The sequence below is a fragment of the Pelecanus crispus genome, chromosome 9 (genome assembly GCF_030463565.1).
Source record: "Pelecanus crispus isolate bPelCri1 chromosome 9, bPelCri1.pri, whole genome shotgun sequence".
In the NCBI taxonomy this organism is placed as follows: Eukaryota; Metazoa; Chordata; class Aves; order Pelecaniformes; family Pelecanidae; genus Pelecanus; species Pelecanus crispus.
In genome coordinates this window covers 33171628-33189029 of record NC_134651.1, presented here as the reverse complement: position 1 = coordinate 33189029, position 17402 = coordinate 33171628, and the positions used below count along the sequence as shown (strand labels likewise).

The 17402-nt window shown below is 46.4% G+C and overlaps 1 protein-coding gene across 5 annotated transcripts in view; it reads right to left on the bottom strand.

Moving 5' to 3' along the window:
* Positions 1–9786: 9786 nt before the first annotated feature.
* Positions 9787–17402, bottom strand: part of NSMF (NMDA receptor synaptonuclear signaling and neuronal migration factor) — a 46619-nt gene continuing 39003 nt past the window's right edge. For all 5 annotated transcript variants that reach the window (XM_075716824.1, XM_075716828.1, XM_075716827.1 and 2 more), the window contains 6 exons: positions 16323–16356; positions 15689–15759; positions 14465–14544; positions 12746–12848; positions 12264–12339; positions 9787–9884 (listed from right to left, as the gene is read on the bottom strand). In XM_075716824.1, the coding sequence (XP_075572939.1) occupies positions 9787–9884; positions 12264–12339; positions 12746–12848; positions 14465–14544; positions 15689–15759; positions 16323–16356 (462 nt within the window). The remainder of the gene's footprint in view (positions 9885–12263; positions 12340–12745; positions 12849–14464; positions 14545–15688; positions 15760–16322; positions 16357–17402) is intronic.

The following is a 17402-nucleotide window of genomic DNA, read 5'->3' as shown; positions in this document are numbered from 1 at the left end:
AGTCAAGATTTGAGAGCCTTCAGTCATTGCTGTCAAATGTTTCTTTCCTAGGCTGAGTCAGTGAAACAGCATTAAGGACTGGACAGTGAAACTTGGCTGGCAAGCAAGCGCTTTGGAGGTAATCCCCAGCACCGCTGTATTTACACCCACGACTAACTCGAGTACTGCCCAAGTGCTGTTACTAGGAGGCTCCTGTGAATCCCCCTCAGCTGTCATATTTTGGCACAAAAGCTAATGCTCAATTACAAAACCCAGGTGTGATGATGGCAGGGGACAGGACCCAGCGGGTGTGATGGCAGAGTGCCACCCTGTAGCACAGGCATGAGTTCCCGGCGCCCTGGCAGTGTGGCTTGGCGCTAGTGCCAGGGCACAGCTGATGTGGCTGCAGAGCTGGCAACGGGATGCGGCGTGCATGACACGTCAGTACCAGACATGACGCACGCCGCTGACAGAGGAGGTAGGGCTGGCAGCGGTAGGATCTGCTGGGACAACCCCAGGTACAGCCAGGTGACAAGGGAACAGGGAAAGAGCAGGGCCCAGCAGGACTCAGAGACACGTGAATTCACCTTAACCCCCCGCGAGACATCTCAGTTCCTCACCCTTTTACAGGGCAGAGCAAAACTCCTGCACAGCTCCCGCTCTGGGTTTGTGTCCATCACACCACCATACGTAACAGAGCACAGAGAGGGAGGAAGGCAGTAGGTAAAAATAATCCATTGTAACTGGGTTTCTGTGGCAAATTTGACTTTGTACCCTACAACACTGATTTAAAAACAGGAGAGTGCTGACACAGAATGGTTCCAGGATAAAGACCGTCTTTCTGGCCACCAGGTACTCAGGGAACCAATGACTCTGCAAAGGCCTCAGGGAGAACAGCGTCCAGGTCTCCGGCCAGAAGCTGTCTGCGCAGATGGTGGTAAGGGGTGAAAAGTGGTTTCTGTCATCTGTCACACTGCTGAGATGGATACTGCACATCCCACCCCACTGTAGTGGCACATGGAGAAGAATGTCTCCAAATGAGGAGGATGCAGAAATGAAGGCTGAGAGATCCCAGCGCTGAAAAAAAAATGCCTTAAATGACAGAGTTGTTCAGCCTGTTTTGCTCTGCCTCTGTGCTCAGAGGGGCTGCAGTTACCACATTTAACGGAAGATGAACATGCAGATGACTGTCAGCATTGGAGATAAAGGGGAAAATTGCAGCTGGGAGTTCAAGCCAAACCTGCTCACTTTGGAAATTAAATCAAACAGGCCTGCAACAAAGAAAGTGGCTTATGGGAATTTGATGCCTTCTGCCCTCCTGGGGATGTGCTTTATTTTGGAGCTGGTCTATTTTCCCCAGAGGGCTTATCAGGCCTTTAGCCTCCCTTAAATTTACCCAGGGCTCTGTTTCTCAGTTTGTAGGATGGTGCTCAGAGACTGGCCTTCCTCCCAGGAAAAGGTGTAATGCTTAATGGTCTGCAAGTTCCTTAGCGATCCAGTCCATACTCGCTACGCTGCAGATAGTGCTGGAACTGTGAATCACCCCATACTATCCCCACCACTGAATTTGCCTCTCTCAGTGGTCCCTTGTTTAAAGTATCAGGAGTTTTTACCTTTCTCCCCTTTTAACTGCCCTGTGCCATGCTAATTCCTGGGGCATGGCACTCATCCAGGCTTCTTGCACCCATGGAGCTCTGCTCTTGAGTTTTCAGCATTTCCCTGGCTGCTGCCATTCAGAGATGCTCAGCACCTCTATCTCCCTCACCTGCCAGCACAGCAAAGCATCTGCCAAGTGGCATTTCCTGGGTCTAAAAACTCAGCCAGAGAAATAACAACAACAAAAAGCAAACAAGAGAGAAAAACCTGCTGTCCCAGAAACATCTCTTTTTATTAAATCACATCTTAAAACCTAGAAACATTCATGTATTTGAAACCTGGTTATCATACACAAAGCAGCAGATAGTCTCAGAGAAATGTGTTAACACAGGCAGCAGAGATGGCAGACATCTCCTGCATCACAGCCAGGTTTGCCCCATGCCTGGGCAGCAGGCACCCAGCCAGAAACTGCCTCGAAAACAGGGAGAGTGCTTTGGAGTAACTTTCTTCTGACTTTTCCAAGGGGCCAGCCTGCTGGTCCAGGGCCCGCTGAGCACTCTGAGCTCACAATCTTTGTTTTCAAAACTCACTGTTAACTTTAAGACAGTTTTGGCCCCAAACCAGCATGTCTCAGTGAGCTCTCTAACCTAAAGGCTCTCTTGGGGCCAACATCTCAAGCTCCTTATGCATCTGTTCTGCCTTCAGCTTCCTGCTGAGATGGGATGAGCAGAAGAGGGACCCGACTGCTCAGACACACCGCAGGTGGGTACGTGCAGACCTGGCCTCGCCTGAGCAGTGCAGAGCGGCATAGATGGATGTGAGTTTGATTTTGAAAGGAGCCGGATGCTGTCGAGTCCCTCTGAACTCAGCTGAGAGCAAAGGCAGAATCAGACCACAGAGTGTTTTACCTTTTTACCTTCACATGGTTTGTCAAATGGTTGATTACTATTCACACTTTGGTGGTTTGGGTTTTTTCCCACCATTATTTTCACAACTGTGCTTATTTCTTTCTTTTTCTCATTTGGATGAAAGTAACTTGCTCAGATATCTCAGAGTTTAGGAGCATTACCGGATATAACCTATCCTCCTCCACATTGCCAGATCCATTTTCAAAGCCTACACCATTACCTTTTCTACTTGTTACTCATGAGTTTGGTTTTCTTTTCAGAAAACTGATGATGCCCACCTCAGTAGCAGCTCTGCAGCAGCAAAGGGAGGGCTCAGAGCTGAGCAAAGGAGCTGGAAATGAAAACTGGTGCCTGAACTCAGAGGAGAAACAGTAAAAACCCTAAAAGCGCATTGACTCCCAGCCCTGTGAGACCTTGGGTTTTGCTGTGGCTGTTGCCTGATATCACAGCTGAAATCACCCCAGTTCCAGGAAAGGTGTTGTTAAAGAACAACAGGAAACACACAGTGGAAAAACTACAGCCCCTTCTTGCTCATTCGGGTATGACTCCAGCCTGGTTTCCTGGGATGGGGAATACCAAACTCACTCGGTTTCTTCAGTCGTCCCAGTCTTAACACCTAGCAAAATCACGTCTCATTTAGCATAGGGGATATAGCAAGCGCAGGGGAGCAGGATGCATACTCAAAGGGCCTTGCTTGGCTGTACTTACTTGTGATGTTTTTAGGGCGTTTCAAATGTAAGGGCCAAGATACCTGTCCTTGAACTCCCAGCTCTGCACCAGCTCCAAGTTAACAGGACCTTGTAGCAGGGACTATATTGCTACAGCTGAGTTTTAGCACTAAATAAATAAATAAATAAATAAAAATCTAATAACCCCACACTTTCTACTGAAGCTTTTTGAATACCACCAATGTGTATTTGTGCAGGTCCCAAGCCAGAGGCCAGGATGACCATGGCAGTGACCAGTCCCTGTCTGGCTGCCACAGCCTCCTCAGCACCCCTGCAATTCAGTCTACCCAGGTAAGAAATGTTCCCCAAGTACAACTCAACTTGTCCCCTGCACCACCACGGGAGGAAAACGCTGCTCGAACACACAGAAACCCCACGGACACCAGGGAGCAGGGCAGGGGCTGTGCCCATAGGTTATTGCTGTACGTACTCAGTGAATCACAGGAGGGGCCACCCCATGACAGGGATGAAAGCGTTCACTTTGCCCAAGGCTTAGCAAATGCAGTTGGAGAGGCTCCACTTGCTAAAGGCTTATAGGGTCATTACTGCTGTGATTAATCACTAGTTCATTTGGATGCTGAGATAAGGAAGAAAGACTGGAGTGCCCAATTAACTAACTAAATATAGCCTGCCTCCCCACTACCGTAATGTAAGACAACCCTAGATGGGTCTTATCTGTCATCACATGTCAATTTTAAGGATACCCTAAAAGCAATACAATAATGTGAAAAATTATTAGGTTGTATTAGTTTTTTAAAATTTTCTAAACATTTATGGAAAAATGCAATTTAACTTCCCTTCAGATGGATTCCTTAATGTCCATGTTTATTCCTTCCAGTCTTTAAGTTTTTCACACTGACTGGCAGTATGTTGGGCTGGATTTATTTCTGAGTCAAAGCAGCTACCAGTTCCTACCATTCTTCGATACCTCATGCACAACCTCAGCAAGAGATCATGTGCTGGCATTTTAGGCAGAGGTAAACTTTGCTATCTTACTATTAATTTTGCTGATGACATAGCAGGATTACCTTGGAGTAAGAATGATCACAATCGGCTTCCTGGTCATTAAACCACCCATTTACTCACTCAGCTTGAGTACACGATACCTATTAGCAGGCTGACTTGTCATCAAGACCATAACAGTTTCCAGTTGACTTTGGCTTGTGTTTCCACAACTGAGAATTAAAAAATACTCCCGTGGAAGATGCAGAAAGCCACGGATACTCTGTGATCAGTGGGACAAAATACAGGATCACAAACAGATGGTGTGGAAAATGATATTGCTGCTCGATATCCCTTGGGAGGATATGTGCGTGGCATCCTTCAGGAAGGGCTGTCTGTATCATCAGCTCCAGGGAATGTCATGGCAAATCCCAGAGTACAGAGCTATTCAGCCTAACATGTACCTGCAAATCTGTGTCCTGATACTGGCAGCGTGGCCCAATCGCGCAAGGAAGGATGACACAACCCAGCACATCCTCTGATGCATGGTTCCGGCAACACATGCCAATTGCCAAGGGCCCTGGAAGGATTTTTTTTTAAATCATACAGTAACATACATTATGCTGGACCAATACATTAATAATATGTAAGTGTGACTCTTAAACTGGGTTTTGATGGGTTGAATGTTTACACTTACACCAAGAGAGCAGAGCGAGCCTGTTGTTCCACCTCCTGTCTGGGCCAGGATTAAGGACACACTCCCATTTCCAGATTCCACCAGGCTGGCTATTTAAAGTCAGCATTTTCCATTCTGTCAACTAACCCCACTTACGTTGCCTGAAGGTGACAAAGCAGCATTTGCAGTCACTCTGCCAGCAGAGCCTTGGGAACAGGAACTCCCAGCCACAGGTTGCTAACAGTCACGTCCCGAAACAACAGCATTTGTGAAATGGATGCGTGCCAGGAGCCGGAGAGACGCTAACGCAGCATGGACAACAACAATAATGCTTTTGGGGCAATCGAGGGGGAGCATCTCCCCCAGACCATGGGAAAGAGCCTGTGTATGAAGAGACATGAACACACATACATGTGTACTCCAGAAGCCCTTGGAGCAGGAAACCTGTGCCGAGCTCCAGGCAACAAGTCCAGGCTGAGAAACAAAGAACAAATTCATCTCCTGAGTCTCCTCTGCAGAGGCAGCACGGAGCCCTCCCACGGGCTGTGGCTCGGGCGGCTCTAGACACACTCGGAGGCAGAAGCAAGTGGGATCCCATGGGTGCGCACAGCAGGGTCCTCGCATGGGGCAGGATGAGTTGGCTAGTTGCCTTCTGCAGTCAGATGTTTTGCTGGAGCAATAAAGATTTTTCTGGTTGGGGGATTTTTTTTTTTTTTGGGGGGGGGAGGGAGGCGGGTTGGGGTTTTTTGGTTTTGGGGTTTTTTTTTAATGCAGGAAGGGATTCTCTGCTAACTCATCCATTTCCCATCCCAGGACTGGAGGTCAGCTGCAAAGGGAAGTTGGTGGCTGCAGCATGAGGAGAGGTGCAAAAAGCTGTATCTCAGTATTTTACTTATTTCTATGTCCCTCAGGAAACTGAATTTTCTTCTTCCCCTTCCTTCCCAGCCAAATGAAAAGAAAAGAGAAAAGCCTCTCTGGAAAACCCCATATAAGACAAGTACCACATCCAAAAATACAACACACACCCACACCCCATAGCCCCCTAAGCCTCTACAGCTGAGGGAATATTCTCTGCAGGTACCAAGCTGTTGGGGGCTGCTCCCAGTGCATGAGCCAGGCTGAGGAGCAGCAAAAGGGACAGGTGATGTACTTGCTGCCCACCCTTCTCCTCTCCTGGAGGTGACAGTCCCAGCCCAGGCCATAATGCAACCAGCAGAGCTCTCTGCTGACATTCATCAGGCCAGGTAAGGGGTTTGAGGTCACATCCAATAATGCCTCATAGCAAGAGCAGGAGAAAGTCCCAGCATGGCTGGGGTGAACAGCCAGGTTGGCACCCAATTTAGCTATCCCACTTTAATCTGCAGGGTTCTCTCCAGGGTTAACCAGGTGTCCCTCTGTCTCCTGCCCTTGCTAAAAGCAAACCCAGACCACACAGGAGCTGCAGTAGCAGTTCCCCATGGTGGGGCTGAGCTTAACGGTACAACAGGGCTGCTGATTCTCTAACAGAGCAGGCAGGGACGGGAGCTCAACCGCACTGTAAACTGCTCGCTCAAGTTACCCTTATTAGAGGTGAGCTCCACCAAGCCAATTCAGACAGCAATTACCGACTGCGCGTGAACAAACTAGTTTCAGGGCTTCAGACAGACACACTCCAAGAACAGGTAGTTGAAGGCTCAAAGAAGCAGGTAGAAGTACAACGACAAATTGTCCTGTGTACTCAGCAGCCACAGCACCCCCAGGCAGAGCACCCTGTGGGCAAGCCGTGCCCCGCAGGCACTGCCCGGGCCTGTCCTCAGCATCCCCCGGAGAAGATGCTGCAGAGGTGCTCGGGGTGCAAGGAACAGGCGCTCGGCCTCTGCGGAGGGGACATCCTGTCTGTGACTGTGCTGTGCGCTGGCAGCGAGTGCAGACCCAGAGGTCATTCTTTACAGGCTGGTCTAACTGAGGAAGTTACAGGTTCTGTTTTTAATTCTAACGTTTAAATAATTACAATTTTTTTTTTTTTTTTTTGCATCCTATCCTCTGCTGATCCCTTCCTTTCCCAGCAGCCACTTGAAAAATTCAACCAGTTAAAAAAGGGGAAGAAATTTGTTTTCCTCCTTCAGAAATGGTTAACTGCAATGACGCTAATTGCACAAAGGACTTTAAACATCAAAACTCTATTGTCTTTCCAGTCACAGCTTTTAGAGTATTTCATCTCTTTAGTCAAATGAACGCTACAAAGGAAATAATATGCTCATGTCATAAACATCACAAACTATGAGGAATATAGATCTTTGGAAAAGAGAGAAATGCATTAATCGTTTGTCGTTATAGTATAGTACAGTCAACTGCACCAGTAAAACAGCCCATAATGTTCACTCAAACATACATCTTCCTATAGAAGTTACACAACTGTACAATCTACCTTTCTACTTTGCACTCCTAGTTCTACAAGTGGTCAATGAGGATAGATATACAATAGTTCTACAGAGAAATCACTGAAGTGGATACATAAATGGGCCCTTTCGGAGTTAAATAAGATTTTCAATAGTTCCACAATGCTACATTCATGCTACCAAGTTCACTGAATTGGGATTTTACTTTAGAAAAGAGAAAGGAAGAACAGTTTGTCTGTCTCCAGTTAGGAGCATAACCATAGGAGGTAAAAGGGTCAGAAAGGGAGAGAGTTTTGTGTCAGCATTTTAATCCTGCCACTACCATTTCCTTCTCCAAATAACACATGACTTCGTGCTTTCATCGCACCTACAGCTCCCACCTCTCACAAGCACAGCTGGCGGAAGCTACCGTGATAAATAATAGAGAATTGGCATAAATTTTGTTTTCTTTTTCATATCTGGCATTTTCTTCCAAAAGCTACAGACTGGTGGCTATTGTCCCCTTCACCACAAGTCTGGAAAACATGACTGAGTCAAGAGGATAAGAGTCCAGCCAGGGATGAGACACAGCCACCAAACTACCTGAGGTCAGGTCAGCTCAGCAGGGCAGCTTCCCAACAGCTCCAGACCAGAGGGGGAGGCAACAGCCCAACCACATTTGGTTCAGTATGTTGCTTTCAATGATTTTAAACCATCTCTCTCCACCTATTCCTCTCTCACTTACTATATGTACATTATTTCTTCAAAAATTTTGCTATAAAACTGCTATAAATGTACAGGGTTCAGCAGTTCTAGCCAGAGGCCTGCTCCCCAAAATTACAACCACAGATATGTCATGGGGGAAGGAGTACTCTACAGATCAGAACAACTAGTTCTTTTCGTAAGTATTTAAAAGAAGATTTGTACATATATTTTCCTTCACTTCACAATCAACTAATTTTAGATACCAGGAAATCAGGAAACCAAGGTAATCCTTCCCTGTTACTTCTCCAGTATATTTTACTTATAAAAGAAATAACTTATATCACCTCCCAGAATTGCCAGAGTGACCTATGCAAACTGTAAGTAGTATTTATCCTCTGAACAGGAGAGCAGAAGATGAAAAAAACCCTTCCCAAAACAAAAAGCAACCCCCCTGACCTAAACAAACAAAAAGTAAATATGTTCCAAAATATATCCTCAAATACAAGTACGAATCTCGGTTCTCAAACCACAGCTGCTCTGACAAAGCTCTGGGTTTACTCTGTCCTACGCAGAAAGAGACGTGAGCAGCTCAGACCAATAAACAGGTCTTTTTAGCAGTGGAGAAGAGGTGGTTTATGCACAAACAACTGGCAATCAAGTGAACATAGGGAAGATTCAAACTCATGCTACAAACCCATCCTGTATTCCTCCAGAAGCATTTCTTCCAAATGCCTCTGTGAACAGTCTCCTTGGAGGGTTTCTGATGGTCGTGTAACCAACCACGCTGCTTCACACAGCAGACTAGAAAGAGAACTTGTCTCTCAACACGTAGCAAAACACCGGCATGAACAAGTAATTACCATGGCTATTAATTTCTAATTAATTTTTATATCGTAGTGAACCTGACAGAGGTTTCTCAGCCAGGTACCATATTTCTAACCTAAAGTATTTCAGCAAAACTAAAGTCCCATAGTTTTGCAAGCAGCAAAATAGAAAGTAACAAAGTTGTGTCTAATTGGAGGAGAAATATACATTCGTGAGAGCACATACAATTAGTGCAACACAGCTACTCTGGAAGTAACGAACCAAACCGGATTAATCAATGCAGCAGACATGCAGGGTCTGCTAAGTTATGTTAAAACCATGTTTGCTGGTGATTAAATATGTCTACAGAAGATATATTACCATTTTGAATATATTTTCAAGCAGACCAAAAATACCTCATCTATCGGTTACTGGTGTGTTATTTTTAACTAATTAAATATTGGGAGGGGTTTTACCCCCCTCACTATAAAAATTGCACTTATTTTCTATTAAACAAATCAAAACAAAAGTTAGATTTCAACTCTATATTCCAGTATATATTCACATTGAAAACTGGATCATCTTGATCTAAGCTTGCAGGAGTAGGTGTAGCAGTCCTTGCTCTCCAAAATCCCCAGCATAGAAGGTCCCATCAGTACAAACCCCTCCTTCCTCTGTGCTCTGATCACTTCTTCATTGTAGTGCATGGGTAATTGATTTTATTTTTGTAAGAAAACCTGAGCTTCAAAAGTCTTTAAAAGGACCTGGAATCAAATCTGGCCCATTCTGACCCAAAACAGCTCAGTTCTGCAAGGAACTCCATCCTGTCCTCGTTTCACACAGCTCCTCCTGAGACACCACGGCTCTGACCTGAGGCGAGTGAGGTGTCAAACCCTTTCCCTCCAGTCTCTCTTGACCCAGGAGACTTTCCTCCTGACGAACTTCCGAGGGCTCCTTCTTCCCTCCCTTTAGCACTGCTGCCTCCTATAGGGCTTTGAAGGGCTCCCTGTGCCAATAAAAAAGTCTCTCTGCAATAAGCATGACTTCTTGGACACCGGTGATCAACTTCCTCTTGCAAAGTCTTCTCCAGCTCATAAAATGTCATCGTAATCCAATAGTTTAGAGTGCTGGCGGGTCTTCCAGAGGCGGTAAAGGCGGAAGTCAAAGTAAGTCTCAATCATTTGCTTACCTAGAAGTGAAATGAAGAAGAGGGGTTACACCCTACAGCACAAGGGAGAGATGCAAGAGGCCACAGCAGCAAAAAGACCCCAGCCCACCTATACGCAGGGGCACAGGAGAACCTGTCCATATGCCTCATTTGGAAATAAGGACATTCAGCCAGGGCACATGAAGGTGTCCATGAGAAGCAAATATTTTTTTAGATCTCCTCAAACCATGAAAGGCTCCTTAATAATCCTCTGGCAGGGTTTGTCCATGGGTGTGGGAACTGAACACAAAGTCTCCAGACTTTGGCGCCTCTGCACTGACTGCAGAAGGGGGGACCAGGGGCTGTAGAGTATCAGACAACAGCTCCAACAGCCTGCACGAGGCAACCTGGCACAGGGACTTCAGAAAATTACAAATCAAGAGTAAACTTGTTGTAAAGATTTGTGGGAAACATTAAAAGTAATTAACATTGAAAATTCAACTTTTTTTAAAAAATTAACATTTACAGGCTGTCTCTGTCCTGCAGAGCTGTCTCTTCTCACAGCAGTGAGCTCAAGAGCACAAACTAATGCAAGTTCTGCACCACTGGCACCTCTGATTGAAGGTGGGGGGGTCTCACAAGGCAGTCACAGACGGAAAGCCATGCACAGGGCTGGCGCTGGAGACGGCAAGTGCATTTGAAAACACAAGGGCAAAGAACCCTGGACTCTGAGACAGGGCTTGTCCTGGTTTCGGCTGGGATAGAGTTAATTTTCTTCCTAGTAGCAGGCATAGTGCTGTGTCCTGGATTTAGTATGAGAATAATACTGATAACACGCTGATGTTTTTAGTTGTTGCTGAGTACTGCTTATGCTAGTCAAGGACTTTTCAGCTTCCCATGCTCTGCCAAGTGCACAAGAAACTGGGAGGGGGCACAGCCAGAACAGTTGATCCAAACTGACCAAAGGGCTATTCCATACCATATGATGTCATGCTCAGTATATAAAATGGGGGGGGGGGGGGGTTGGCCAGGGAGCTGGGATGGCTGCTTGGGAACTGTCTGGGTATCGGTCGGTGGGTGGTGAGCAATTGCATTGTGCATCACTTGCTTTGTATATTGCTATTATTATTATAATTATTATATTGTTATTATTATCATTACTATTTTACTTTATTTCAATTATTAAACTGTTCTTATCTCAACCCAGGAGTGTTTCTCACTCTTACTCCTCCAATTCTCTCCCCCATCCCATCGGGGTAGGGGGAGTGAGCGAGCGGCTGCGTGGTGCTTAGTTGCTGGCTGGGGCTAAACCACGACAGGGCTCAAGGAGGGGATTTTCACTTTTGAGGCCTGATTAAGATTAGTTTCAGATGACTTTGCAAAGGATTAAGGAGGGTACACTATTAGCGCGTCCCAGATTGATCAAGGGGATAAAGTCAGACGTATTCTTCAGCCCAGCCTCCTGAAAGATCAACTGCTTAAATGCATGCGCACAGAACCCACTGCCTTGCCTGCCAAGCTGCATATAAACCCAGGAATTTCCCTGCAGGTTTCTTCCTGGCACACATGTATGAGCGTGTTCGCTGTGGGATCTGTGCAAGCACTGTATAAAGCTGGGTCCAAACCTTGGCAGGACATGCACAGAGAACGCTACACAGCATGAATGTGCTCAACTCCCATACATTCCTATGACAGTAAGTGGGAGTTAAGAATAACCCATCAGTGCTGATGTGAGCAGCAGAGGAAGTAGCCTCAGTGCTTATAGCCTAATGCTGCATGTTTTTATCTTCCAAGAGAACTAAGTACCAAGGACTACAGCAAAGATAAAACAAAGGCAACTCCAAAATAAGCCGACTATACGTTGCTTATGAAACTGCACCCATAATTACTCAGATTGACCAAAGAACAAGAAAAATTCTGTACCTCTTTGAAATATCTTGGGCTTACAGGCAGAAAAAAGCAAAGCGGACTGAGATATAAAATGGCTATAATGGGCTACATCCCAGTCGCTTGTTGATGACACAACTCACTCAGTACCAGTAAGAGATCCCTGCACACTTGGTTACAGAAAAGGTTCTACTCCTATGTGCATCTCTCCCATGGACTTCACATGCTCTAGTAATGAGACAAATCTCCTAAACTCAGCATGGAATACAGCCTATTATTCAGGCTACTTTGCCACTGCCAGTAGCCTGGGAGAGGGCTCTGCAGCTTCAGGCACAACAGGGTAGCTGAAATGTGAACATGGAGGAATTGCAAGGGAAAACCCAGGTTCAGCAACCAAACTACACAAGATAGTTACAAGCAAAAGGATGACCATGGCAGGGCTTAAAGGAGCTCAGAATTACTTTTTCATGAAGATGCCCACTGAAGGAGGCAGGCTGATCAAGAAGATGTGTCTTTGTACAAAAAAGAGATTACCTTGAGCTGATAGTTCAAGTGGAGACTCAAAGGCAACCCTATAAGGATTCATTAAGTTTTTCAGATTCTGAAATAGCTGAAAGGAAAACATATCGAAAGTTAGCAGCTGAAAACAAAGATGAACTCCAGGTCACCAAGAATTGCCCATCGTTGTTCCCTATCTCTAAAAAAACTTGCACTACATGTTCTTTAAACATCTAGCTCATCAGTAAATAAAGTGCTTTGAGTGACTGTTGACTGTTCCCCCCCAAAGGCTTCAGTATCTGTCCCCTTCTGCAGGCCAGTTATCACTCCTCCCCTGCCCTCTGGGGAAGGCACAATCCATAGGGTGGTTCGCCCATTCACAGCCACTCACGGGACAGGATGGCAGGATGTTTCCACAAAGCCGAAGAGTAAGTTTAGACTTCAGTCTGACTATTGACTCCCTGGGCTTGGTGCTCCTCAGCAGACATTCCCAGAGGCACAACCCAGGAAGCTCTTACCTTCTCCCCATTGGGGTTTCCAAGAACATAGCAGCCCATGATGTGAATGATATTTGGTTCAGGATTGACTTTACTCATCAGCCGGCTCAACCTCTTCCAGAAGCTGGAAGAAACAGAATACGTAATTTAAAAACAAACAAACAAACCTATCTCCTCATATGCATGAGTAGCCACAAGGATGTGTGTGCACACACTGCTCAGAAGGGGCCTGAGGCTTGTAGCCTGAGGAGCAAGCTGCTCAGGAAGAGCCATTGGTTCTTAGACAAGGAAGAACAGGGGCAGAGCAAGGGCCGGAGGAGCAGGTCCAGGTCACGTGTCAGAGAAGGAGGAGCCCATCGAGCCAAGGAAGCTCCGAGGTGAAGAGAAGGGAGCAAAGTCCACCAGGAGTGCTTTTAGACTGACAGTCCTACTAAGCATCCTCTTTTTGTAGCAGTCCCCTCAAATTTCCTCTCTCCCATTTCTACCAACAGTTGCCCTTTCTAAATATGAGTGTTATCACTGCCCTGGTTCATTTCCAGGGCATGATATCAGCAGAGAACAGCTAGAGAGGCTGTTGTTCTACATAGCTAGAGAGAAAACACCAAACCAGGCTGTTCCATGTTAGCCAGTGCTTGCTGCTGTTCACCAGTCAGACCCGCTTTACATTTTGTGACTACTGACCAGGCACACTGTGCCTAAGGGACATGAAATACAACCACCTCCCCTGTGCAGTGGGTTAGAGCAGACTTCTGGTAGGCTCTAAAGCCCAGCAGTTCTGTGGGGTCTGCGATCATACTGCAGTGTAAGCTTTTCTCAGGACTCCCTCCCAGGCACGTACAGGTTGGATGGAGACATTCACTTTCAAGCATCCGAGTTTTCAGGGGTGTGTTCACAGCTTTCTAAAGGTTCCTGAATTACCAACTTTGGACCAACTATGCTTGGAAGGCGTTCAGAAGCGTGTATATGCACATGTGCCTAAGAATTTTATTGACAGTGTTTGTGCCAGAGAATGAGGGCGCTGAACAGATGTTGATTTTAATACTCAGTCCTCATGCCAACAAAAAGTATACATCCTCTCCCCCACAACGAAGCACTGTTAGCCAAGTAAGTTTGAGTCAGCACAAGCAAGCAGGCAGCAAAACTTAACTCTCTGCAAGGAGAAGCAAAATTGCCTCAGCAACCCCAACTGAAAGGCTGGCATGCTAGTGAAAACCCTACTCAGTAACGTGCTGGACTTTGAGCAGGCTTTGCAGAGACAAATTCCATTTCCCCCTTCAGTTAGGGGGGCAGTTACCAGAGACAGCTGTGGGGGAACAGTTTGGATTTCTGCCACTAGTCACCTGCTTAGAAATGCTCTCTCAGCCACTTCTGAGCAACGGAGGCACGAGGTGCATGTTCTGGTTTCTGGCCAGCAAAGCCTTTGTTAGGAGAGGAAACATAATTTTTTCCTCTTTTGATAGTCTCTAGTCCAGACAGACACTAAACAGCAGATAAAAGCATAAATCTCCTGGTGACCTGTCCCAGGGCTGCACCACCTCAGGGATGAGCTCAGCTCTGTCATCTTCACAACTCCCTTCAGGGGAGGTGTAAGCTGCTATTAGGTCCCCCTTCAGCCTCCTCTTCCCTTGACCAAGCCACCCCAGCTTCCTCCACCTCTCCTTCTAGGCCATGTGCTACAAACATTAAGCAAACGAAGCAGAAAACTGCTACACGAGTCCAGAACATAACGCAGCCACTCACAGGATCATATCTTCCTCCTTCTCCACTTTGGCGAAAGTGGCAACTTTGTTCTTTAACAAGTATAAGTGACCAGGACCTCCCTGCAAGAGAGAGACAGACAAATGCAAACCACTTTGCGCAGGCCCTGAAGAAACAAACCCTGGATATGTTTATTGTCCTGCACAGCCATACCCAGAAGTGCCACAAGGGAGCAGAGCAGACACGCCAGGCTGGCACGGCTGCTACAACCTCCATAGCAGACACTGCAGGCACTTGCTCATGAAATATTCACATATGGGGAGTACATTGGGGGTTGGATTCTCCGGTTTTTACTGTTATATGCCCACCTCACTCTAGAAAAGCATAATAATAGACAAAAATCCTCATTGTGGGTGGCTGAAGAGTAATAGGGAAGACAAGAAAGTCCCTTTCATTTGGGGATGCTAGGGGACTTGCCATGGTAGGCAGACGAGAAGCTTAGCTAAGCAGGGATAAGCAGGCAAGATGTCACTGTAGAAGAACTGGACTTTGGCAGTAGCAGGCATAAAATGATTGAGCACAACATCAGGAAGATTAAGAGCTGCAATCTCCAGGTCAGTGTGCTGCAAACCCTGCTATTTTGCAGCATTAGGCACGTGGGAGGGAGTTCAAGTTAGGTTACCTTCCTAACTTCTCATTTCAAGGTTCCTTGCACAGCTGACAGGGAAGTCCAAAGCTGACCACCTTAAAGAACAAGAGACTTGGGAAGAAAATCCCCAGCAAGCTCCAGATCCAGCAGGGCCTGAAGATGTCCCATCCACAGCTCAGCAAGACTATACCCTGACCCTTCTCCCGCATATCCTGGCCTCCAGCTCTGAGCTGTGCCGTCTGCCAGTCTGATCCACAACACCCACTACTGTCACTGTCATACTGAAGCTGTATGAAAACTATAACTATCACACTGCAAATGCTTGTTCCTTTGCCTGAAATCTTCCTTTTGAGGCCTGCGCCAATGCTGGTTTGCCTGGGTTTCCTTGAAAGCAGCTCAGCTCTGGAGTTGGCCACACTAAATCAGATTTTATTTCCTGCTGTCACAGCAACTGGAGACTGCTCGCTGTCTGGGGAAATGAGAAGTGAAAGCCGTACACATGCAGTTACTTGAACAGAACCTGACTTTGGAGTATTGGTTCCTCTATGTAATTTTCCCTGTAGAAGAAGACAAATTTGTAACAAACCACTCAAATACGCTTAACGACTCTCCTGTACCTGGCAAAATATCAGCATCTTCCAGATTTTGCAGCCTTTCCGATAAATGTTAAGCTTCTTCTCTATTTCCTCTGCAAAAAAACATGTTGGAAAAGATGAACAAAGGAGGAAGTTAAAAATTAATCTTATTTCTTCTCACTTTAGTCCTGAAGGCAAGAGGCTGAGCTGTGAGAGGTGCTCAGCACCTACATTCCCACTGATGTCAAAGCAAACCCTTTGCTTTCATGCTGTGGAAAGCAGGAAACCCCAGCATAACACAGGGCAGAGAAGGTACAGTGCAGCACCAGACATTGCTCTATAGAGACCACAGCTCTGTACCAGACCCAGCTGTCCTGACCCTCTGTTAATGCTCCTACCCACCTACAAGGGTACAATGAACAGGTATCTTTGCTGCCCTGTGCCTCAGCTTCCCGTTCATAAACCAGGAGCTTGGCATAGAAAATGGGCTACAGAAGTGAGGTTTTATTACTGCAGCACATCCAACAGCAGCTGACTGACTGTCAGGTGTCACTGGGGTGATAAGAACACCTTTATGAGTGGCAGCTGAGGCACAGGGCAGTGGAGTGACTGTAAATATTGATCAGTTACATTTGCAATGGGCAGAAGTTAAGAAAAGGAAATAACACTCACATACCTAGGATGTCATCAAAGGTGGCATGTTCATGGTCCTGGAAACCAAGAGAGAAGACATATCAAGGGTCACTGTCACTACATCAGTTCCCATGACATTATTATAGTCTCTAATATTGCACACAATCCCATTCCAGGCAATCATGTGCTTTAAGAGCACAACTATACCAGCTGATGGCTTCTAGTCACATCACAGTGATTACCATCCTAAAAATGGTCCATAAAGACCAAGTCCATCCAAAGGCTTGAAAATTAATCCTGCAGATAAATCCAAAGCACATACCATCAGATGCAGTCAGCATCAGCAATGTGTATTTGGCCCATGTTTTGTAGCCACCCTCTGGCTTTTACACATGTCCAAGCTGGCTAACGAACAGCCACACTCCCAGCACATCTGCCTCTGGCATAGCAGGGTCATCAGGACAACTGTACAACTCTCAAAGGAAGAGAGAGGCAGCAAAGCTAAACCCCCCAGCAGCACTGCCTGCTGCGCATGGACACTGAGTTTTCCGGGCTGTCAGTCCAACCCTTCCCTTTCAAAGTAAGTGAATATAAAGTGATTATGAAAAAGAGACCCATGACTCCTTGCTGGTGTTTCAGACACCTGCTCAGGCAGGACTCCTAGTGAAAAATCAAGGTTAAATTCATAACTGACAGGGATGCACCACTGTACATAGGGTGATGGGCTTCACAGTCCACTGCAGAGCTCTGAGGTCCTGCTCATCCTCAGGATGAGCATAAGGAGGAGCCCTAAGCCTGGCAACACGCAGCTCTGCTTGTGTGCTCAGGCCTGCCCTGCCTTCCCTTGTTCATCTTCCCATGCTGCCTGGCTGTGCCTGCATAGTCTGGCAGCTCACATGTGCAATTTTCACTCCACCTTACTCTTCCACCTAGACCTGAGTCCCCAGAAAGCTACCCCAGACCCCAAATATGAGTTCAGCACAGCCCCAGCCCTCTCCTGACAGCTTTTCCAAATCACATCCATGTTTCAGAATCACCATAACAGGAACTAGGGATAGGGACAAAAAAAATTCTCTGTATGAAGCTTGCTCCCACACATCCAGACATAGCGGAAGTGATATAC